General features: G+C 37.3%; 1 protein-coding gene across 1 annotated transcript in view; it reads right to left on the bottom strand.

Annotated features, from left to right (window-relative positions):
- PARD3 (par-3 family cell polarity regulator) overlaps positions 1-9213 on the bottom strand; it is a 480197-nt gene that overhangs the window by 218477 nt on the left and 252507 nt on the right. Inside the window, exons 10-11 of the mRNA XM_009895122.1 lie at positions 3424-3515; positions 351-434 (exon numbers count right to left, since the gene is read on the bottom strand). Coding sequence (XP_009893424.1) covers positions 351-434; positions 3424-3515 — 176 coding nt within the window. The remainder of the gene's footprint in view (positions 1-350; positions 435-3423; positions 3516-9213) is intronic.

Here is a 9213-nt window from a genome sequence, read left to right as displayed (position 1 = left end):
TCTACATAGTCAGCAGAGAAATGTTGCATACATATCCACCTGAATTAAAGGAGCAGATTATAATCCAAAAGGAAATGCCCTCATAATTCAGCTTCCCCTGAGATCACAGCAGAACCTCTATTAAAATGCCACAGTTCTAACTCCTTTTAAGCAGAGCCTTGCCATTATAGAGTCCGTTCCAAGCACAGAGTGAGCGGACTTGCATGTCATCCTTTCTTAATCAGTGAGACTGCCTTTTGAAAAACATACAATAGTCTACAGAAGGCAAAGGCACACAAAACAAAAATTAACACAACTAAGATAAAACACAGCAAGTTACAATTCAATTAAAATCCTACACGATACGTTACCTTCCGCCTCGGGCACTGAAAGGCACTACATGGATTCCCAAAGGCCCACCGTCGTTGGAGACTTCTACGAGCTTTACCATATCACTGTGAGACAATGACGAATGAGGGAATATGAACATGTACTGTGAAGGAACCAAAAAACCCCACACAAACATACACAGAAAAACAGAACCATTCCAGAAATCACGTCATGGTGATGAAAGCATTGTTGAATGCTACGTACCTGAAGATTAATCTGACGGCATGAAAGGAGATGAATCATCAAAAATAGTTCAATTAATAAATCAAACAAAAATAAAAGATTTTTTTTGTAAACTTAGTTTGCTAAATAAAAATAGGTATCATCATCCCATACATATTGTTTTATTTCTTCCTTATTCTAAATTTAAATTTAAAGTAAACTGTTTGGATCATTGTGGAGAAATACCTTAAATACCACATACAGTTTTTCCTCAGAAGCCTAAATGCTGACCATAGCACTAGCATGCTTTATTTTTTTATCTTAGAGAAAGCCCACTCTAAGCTTAACATGAGCTTTTACATAGCTACTCCTTAATCGAATGATAATTATTAAATTTTTAGTTGATTAAATTCTTCTAGTTTTAAAACGCATTGATTTGTTTTATTGTAATTCCATTTCTTTTGCTGGAAGCTTGCTGTATCTTTATCTCCTTACTAGCCAAAGTTTCCAAAGTAAGATTTAACTATAACATTTAAAACCAACCAGACGTCCGCCTGAAGCAACTATGCATCTAGTTTTCAATTGAACTTTTTGCTGTAGAGAGGGAAAAAGTGAAGAGGAAAGTACAGGTTCAGAGACATACAAAAATTCTAGAAACAGATTTGGACCAAATCTACTAATGTGTTTGAAACATGCCCACATCTGGAAAGGTGCAATATAGCCCATAGACCATAAAGAGTTATACTCAAATAAGAAAATAATATATGAAGGCCAAACCTCTCAGTAAATCTGGAAGTGACAGATCTGAACGAAAGCCATGATCTAAATTTGTGGCTTATGCATCTCTCTAGTATTACATACTTCTTCCTGGCCTTTCATATATATACACAGATCTTTGAGAAGCTTGCTTCTCATAAGTGTACAAATCAAATTTAATCTAGAAATGGAGCAAAGAGCAAGACCAATGCCCTCTGATAGCAGTAAAATATTTTCTACTTCCTTCAATAAGCTCTTGATCATATGGTGGCCCATCACAAAAGCTTGCAGCGCTTAATCTGGAGTCTGAGAATAACCAGACCACATACTATTAGGAAGTCAACAAAAATCCTACATTACATTTTGTTTTATATTTCTTCCACATTATTTTTTTTAATATATTTTTAAGGTAACCTTTATGTTTGTTGCATGCCTCAATTCCTGTCTGTTTTTTTTTAAGCCATTTTTTAAACACCACCCTGTTGCCACTGTTTATCTCAAGAAAGTATTGTGAGCATGGGAGAGCTGAGAGACATCAGCTAAAAACATGTTATTCTTCAGACTTAGACAAACATTTTAAGACTGACAGCATTACAGCATTTGGTAACGTTCCCTGTTCCAGTTTGTGTAGAGGCTAACTTCGTTTCATTCCCACTGTACATTACAGCTAAGTTTTCATTAACTCTTGTGCAAAGAAGCTCAAGGGAATCAAACAAAGTCTTTCACATCCAAAAGGTCCTCTAAAAGACATCTTTTGCAATTGGTAACCCTATTGTCCCCTAAGATCAACTTTTTCCCAACTTTCCTGTTAGCTGAAAAGAAACCTGAGGGCTGAGGAAGACAACAAGTGAAAATCAGTATGATTCACCAGGAACTGTCATAAGTGGAAACACTGCTTAAATAAAAATAAAAAGTCTGTTTTCATACGTAGCCTACACTGTTTAACTGTCTCTACTGCTTGAGGCAGTGACCTCCTTTTTTTCCAAAATGCACACTTAAGGTCTAGGCAACTATTTTTCTTATACTTTTTCTTAAAATAATTCAATCCCAAATTCAAATGCTAATCTCTAGAAAAGGGAAAATAAAAGGAAATGATCCCTTCCTAAGACAGACTGTTTCAATTTTGCTTCCTGATTTTCTCAGAAGTTTGGGCCAACTACTTCAAACAAACATACAAAAAAGTATGGGATCAAAACCGAAAAGAATGAAGTAACATACGATGAAAAGTCAAAAAGTTACTTAAAAGCAACACCAAGAAGCATTAAATTTGACAGAAGTTCTGCAAACTCCATTTAGAAAACAGCATTTGGAATTTACAATGTAACAGATTTTGTAAATCGAATGGAGGAAAACTCAGCATATATTGCCTAATAGATGTCAGCATGATCTTTATCTAACATTTAAACCCTCTGCACCTAATTCATAATTTAATTCAGAAATAATAGGCGAGAAGATTTATTTTTATTTAAAATTTTAGTTTAATAAATTTAGAAGTTTTAATTTAAGAGTAGTAGGGATATTTTCTCATTAATTCTATAGCAAGGTATGGATCAGCTCTTTGCAATGAAATCTATAAGGTCAAGCTTGCTGTATCTCATGATGAAATAAAATACCCTTCACCATTTTTTTAAAAAATTAGGAGGACCTTCCCAGTCCTAAACAACCTCAGTTTTAATCCGTTCACAAAGTATGAGGCTTTTGACCACACAACTTATGTGAGCCCCACACACATCTTCCCAGTAGACTGTGACCTGGCAACAGGAATTAAGATTTTCCCCTTTGAAATTCTTGCCTGTTGGTTTATTTGTGCTAGCATTGACCCTATTCCTTCTGTCAAGTTTTCAGAGTTCCATCAATTAAGCATCTTCTTTGAGGCAGAAAATCTACTGTAGCATCAGCACTCATAAATGTCAAGTTTCCAATGCTCATCTTCAACACAGGCTTTTTAAACTGTTTAAAATCTGCTTTAAAAAGGTCCACGAAGCAAATTGCTTAAAACCAAAATGACACACGACCTAAAAAAGACTGCCCCACTTTCTTAAGAGCAGTATAACTCAAATTATTCTGAGTTTTTTGCTAGTCTATGTTCAGTCTCAAGACTCATCATTAAAACAATGTGTTCTGCCAGTAACTTACTCCAGGGAAAAATTGGTAGCATTCTCCAAACCAGTGTCTGCATGTCCAACAGGCTCAACTCTGCCCTTGTCCTCCTCTGTTCGATCTTCATCCTAGATATTAAAAAAGAAAAAAAAAAAATAATTTAAAGCAAGGTTTAATAGCTTAACTGATTTTAATAAGGTCATTTTACCATTTTCAGCTTATTTGGGTTACCACAAGTGCAGCGGAAATGTGTGCTTTCACAACTACAAAAATCTTTTCTGTTGCTGTCTGCAACTGTTATAAATTGTTTCTGTTGCTTTATGCATTTTTGTAATGATATTTATAATTGAGTCAGTTTTATACCTTAATTTTACTACAGTTGTAAAAGCAATGCCACAGAAGCTACCACAGCCAGCAATTTTTAAAAGGTACCCAAGTAAAAGCACAAAATCAGCTGATAGTCAGCAGCGTTCGGGCAAACTCCTCCCAATTCTCTCTGGGCAGGTTACTGGGGTCTCAAATGAATACTCAAGGCAGCTCACTCAGACTCATTTTCAAAGACTTAAAAACAGTACAAGAAAATGCAGCTTGTATCATTCCATAAAGTACCAAGACCTCTTTAAACATTTTATTCCAGGCCTTTATTAATAGCATGCCAGAAAAGGCTGACATCAAAGAGTTACGTGAGGCTCTAATGCTCACCAATTGATTTTATTTTTAATTTGACTTTCCAAAAAGTACATACATTATTCACCAAATATATAATTTTAATGTCAAAGTTGTGAACGCTGTAGTTTCAAATTTAGATCAAGGTAATTCAAGGACTACCAGTAAGAAGATCTAAAATCATTCAAACATCTATGTTACTTATCAGAAGCTTATACTTTCAATTACACATGGGACCAAACAGAAGCACTATAAAGTGTGAACAGTAGGTTTCAAACACAGACTTAGATTCTAGAGTCAGAGCCATCAAGTCAGTAAAATAATAAGTGATAGGTTAGGAGTTCAGCACACGGAGTCAGACAGTATATTAAATTATTGAAGAGATATTAAAGGCAGGCAGAGGCAGTTGGTAATGTCCAATTGACATTTCCACTGAGAAGCTGCAAAAGCAGGAGGCTGGATGCATCGAGCTTCCATGGGCTGCAGATATGCCTTGTGCATCCTGGATAGCAGTGCGCTGCGTGAAGCCAAGCTACTTGAAGATTGATGATCCTGTGTTTTGAGAGGCTTTAATATGCACTTCTTCACCATCTATCTCTGTTAAGCACTAGCCAAGTAATACATTTCAAAGGTTAACCAGCATCTTGAACCTGCCTCGAACTGCATTATGAATGTAAACAAGAACTCAAAAGAAAATATTTGCCATATAGTAAAAGTTGCTTATAAACCCAATATAAAGGACAATCCAAATTATTCATAAATATGACATAAACTAGCATTTACATTTCTGTATTTACTGATTTCAGCTGAAGTTCTATATGTACCACTGTATAAAGTTTAAAAATAAACAAATATTCAAACCTCCGCAATAATTCGAAAGTTACATGCAAAAGGTTTATATAGGAAAATCAGAAAATAAGGAGTTGTTTCACATTAAAAAGAAGCGTTCCACGTTGTTTCATACAGCATCTTGCAGATCACTGTTGCTATGGGTTTTCTTGTTTTGAAGTTAGGGACACTGGTGATTGCAGAAAACTACATAAGTATTCATATTGCACTGAAGCTCCTATCTGCAAGTCTAAAATCAGAGTTGCTGATGAAACACAATTTTGAATCTCAGCTACGATAAAAGGTCATCACAAATTAATGTGATTTTGTTAACACAATGTTTTTGGCAATTTTCCCTGTGTGGTCTTTTCAAGCAAACATATGATAAGCACATATACATGTAAGAAGAGACTGAAATAACATCCTACCTATTAGCAGCTATGCCTCTGCAAACAAATAAATATCTGGCTTTATGCTGTGTCATTTTAGCAGTCACCTACACATATACAATATAAACATCATTAATCTAGTACCACTCAGGTCCTACACTTTGAGGACTACCATCTTTGAGCCCCGCAACTTTTATCCTTGACTAGTTTAAAGTAAGTCTGTAAACAAAATTCTCCTTGCCCCACTCGGTCTTTTGCAACAGTCCTTCAGTCTTGCTCTTGAGAGATCCACTTTCAGTGCGCTCCTGAGATACAGCCCACCATGCCAGACTCAAGCTAAATCCTTGTGGAAATCCTTCTTTCCACCACTTCCCAGCCCTGATAGTGTCTTTGCTCTCATTCACAGAGCCTCCTAATGTCAGCTAACACTTAAGTCTCTCCACTTGTCGCACATCCCATTTTCTTTCTTTCTGTCCCACCTGGTGTTCCAGAGGTTTATTCTTCTAGGGGAAGGAGCATCCCCCTGCCTGATCCTGAGCACAGCCAGGACAAAGGCAACAGCCAACTTACCTGCCTCCTGCCTATTCTCTATCTTTTAATATTAGCATATAACACATCAGAAACTGCAAACCGAAAGCGATGTAAAACAGATGCTATCTGGCACCATCACATCTACTTTTTGTGCCTTTTGTATCGAGAATTATAAACACAGCAAGTTTTGGAACCAGACTCACTGTCAGTTATCCAAGCAATTAAGAAACAGCAGCTCCCACACGCCTCTGTCTGGCTTTTCCCAGCCAGCAGACAGATCTGTATCAAAAACATGCATGTGCCTGTAAATAGGTGCTTAGAGGAGGAATCACAACCCTAACGAAAGCACTACTGCCATAATCAACAGATGTATGATGTATCCTTTTAAAAATCTTTAATATTACAGTAATCAGGCTCTCTTTTCTTCTCAAAATAACACAGATTTTGATTTACATTGACGTGAACGGAGAGAAAAATTGGACACCTGCAGAGGGATTTAACTTAAAATTCTGATTTACTAAGAAAAGTAACTAGCTGTGAAAATCTCTGCATCAAGCAATTATTTCTTTATTTGGAAAGTAGTTTTCTTCTGAAAGGCAAATTCCACCTGGATGTGCTATCATGAGATAAACCAAGGAAAAGGACATTTAGAAGACCAAGAAAGTTTCTGAGAAGCCAGATGGATATTATTGCAGACATTTCTCAGAAATAACTGATTTGAGCCAACTCCCAATCTTGTAAGGCTTCTTTTCTCTCTATAAATAAACACCGATTCCTGCTACATTGAAAGATACACCTTTTATTTGTCATAATGGTTAAGTTTGTGCACGGCTACATAGTAACAGATTCTTGCTAATGTTATAAAAAAAAAGTTTATGTAGATGCCAAAGCAAGTCAAGCCATTGTTCTAAAAAAAAAGAAAATACCACCAACTTTTTTTTTTAATTATTGTTCCAAGTTCTGTAATAAAATTAATGACTCAAAAACTCTTAACTGCTCAACATGGACTATTAATGCTAGTAGTTCTGCATACAGGAAGGTCCATTTCACAGTTCACCTGCAAAGCATTAATGAAATACATATGAAAAGTTGCCAATTTGTTTTACATTTTTGAAGAAAATTTCCCTATTACCTCTTAGGATTACAAAATCCTCAGAGTTGAGAAATGTTAGCATTACACTTGCCAACAGAACCTTATTCAATATTTAGGAACCCAAACGGACCCTTTAATTATATTTTCTGAGATTATTTTTGAGTGAAGACTGCCTTGTTTATTTCCAAAGCTCAAAACCAGCCATGCCTTCCCTATCTTACCGGGCGTTTTATCTGTCATTACCAAAATATCAGCTCCTGCCTCCGATAAATCCACAATTACTACCAGTCACTACTTCATCTTCAAAGAAGCACTTTCCCACTCATCTCTGCTGTTCGATACACTCGTAATGAACTCCCCCAAAACGTAAGAACTTCTTCACATTCCCTCGTCTTCTTTAGACAAGTATCTGCAGAAAACTCAATAGCAGCCAGGGAGTCTGAATAAAGTTAGTGCAGTCACTTTAATTCCTACACGTTTCATTTGTGCAGCCTTCATTTCTAGGTGCCTGGTCCAAGTAAGTGCTGATAACAATCTACTTCAGCCTGACACAATGGGAAATGGGCTCTGAAGGCACGTAAGAGTTCTGTGCAAATCTGTCTTCTCTGAACACTTAATCCCATCTCTCAAATTCAAAAGCAACATCTCCATTCTACCAATAACTGAAAAAAAATGGGAGTACAGGTGTTTGGGTTTTTTTTCAGTTCAGAGGGATATAATAACTATTTCATTATTGTCCAGAAAGTGATTGGGTATTTTAGCGATAATGGTTGTATGAAAGAGAGAAACTCTGCTTTCGAATGACTCGAGCACTCCGTGGCAAGGTTGGCAACACTGACCAGCACGAGAGAAAAAACTTGACTGGTCACTTGTGTAACCAGTAAGTACCCGGTGCACCGAGTAAATCCAAATTAACGTTAAAGAAAGGTAAACTGTAAGTAAAAGTTATTGCAATACATGTGTGCACAGAGCTGCGCTAAGGTTTCACCACCAACCTCCTCGTTCACTACTGCAACCCACAGTATCACAACCATTCCTCTTGTGTCTCTGCATCTCCAACACCAACTACACGCTCCTTCTCCCAAACCTGTGTCTTCCTGTCCTGACTTAGCTGTTAACTTACACTCCATTTAGAGAGCTTAATCCTCCACCTTGTCTGAGTGCCAAGGAAGGGGCTTCTGGAAAGCCAGGAGAGCCAGGGGACTGGTGCTCGGCATCCGCGCCCGGCCCCATCCCGCAGCGAGCACAAGCCGGCATCGCAGCCAGCTCGCTCCACCGCGGTGCCCTTCCCTGGGAAAGCTCGCTCAACCACGCCAAGATTTAACGTATTCTGTGAAAAGAGAAAGCCTGGGAAATTTAGCTGTAAATTGTAGTAAATCTGTTCTCATTGTACACAAACGAAATTTTTTTTCTGACTTGTGAAGTTGTTAACTGAACACAAGATCCAGGCTCAGCAGAAAGGCGCACTCACATGGGTACACAAGAGCTATACAGAGGAACCATCTTCTAAAATGTAATTAAATCTGTTGTATTTTTACCAGTCTGCAGGGTAACTGCAGCAAAGTATTTTCACACGGCATAGATGTTCTCAATATACAACACTTTCAGCATTTTTACTAGCACTAGCAACAGAAAGCAGGGTCTTGAAACGGCAAGCATTGCAACCATCGCAACAAGCAGGCAAAGCTACTGGTGTGAGCAACATATAATAAATATATCAGACATACACCCCCCTGCAAATAAAAGCCTTTCAATAAATAGCCTCTGTGTTTAGGAAGAAGAATTCACACTTGTTTGTTTTCTAGCATTTATTTTTTTAGATTTTAGTGTAGTGAGTGAGTGAAAATACTATAAATACCAAACAGAAAGGAACAGTATATAACTTCCAACAGGTACTTTGATGTACAGAAGGACGTACTATCAATATAGAAAAGCTCCTGTAAGACAGCACACCAGTATTTTTTCCCCCAGCCAGGACCCAACAAATATAATGCTTATGTTATTAAAATATGCCCTTCCCTTCATCTTTCCCTTTTTATTCTCTTGCAGTTCTCTGTAATGATTACGGAAGAAGAGACCGTATTTGCTATTAGTCTCCTGGCAGCCGTGTTTTATAAATGTTTGTTTGGTCCTTGCAACATAAAGTAGGCTCTCTCTCTGTATGATCAGCCTTGATAGGAAACTGCTCCTAAGGGACCCATTTCCTGTGTCTTAACTAGCACAAATATACCAGCATCAGGCTTTTGTGCTAATGTTCTCACTTCTTGATTAACTGGCCAAATCTCCAGAGAATGGCAATTTTCAATCAAATCTGAAGAG

Source organism: Charadrius vociferus, unplaced genomic scaffold (assembly GCF_000708025.1).
Source record: "Charadrius vociferus isolate BGI_N301 unplaced genomic scaffold, ASM70802v2 scaffold61, whole genome shotgun sequence".
Taxonomy (NCBI): Eukaryota; Metazoa; Chordata; class Aves; order Charadriiformes; family Charadriidae; genus Charadrius; species Charadrius vociferus.
The sequence above is the reverse complement of the archived record's forward strand: the minus strand, read 5'-3'. Positions and strand labels throughout refer to the sequence as shown.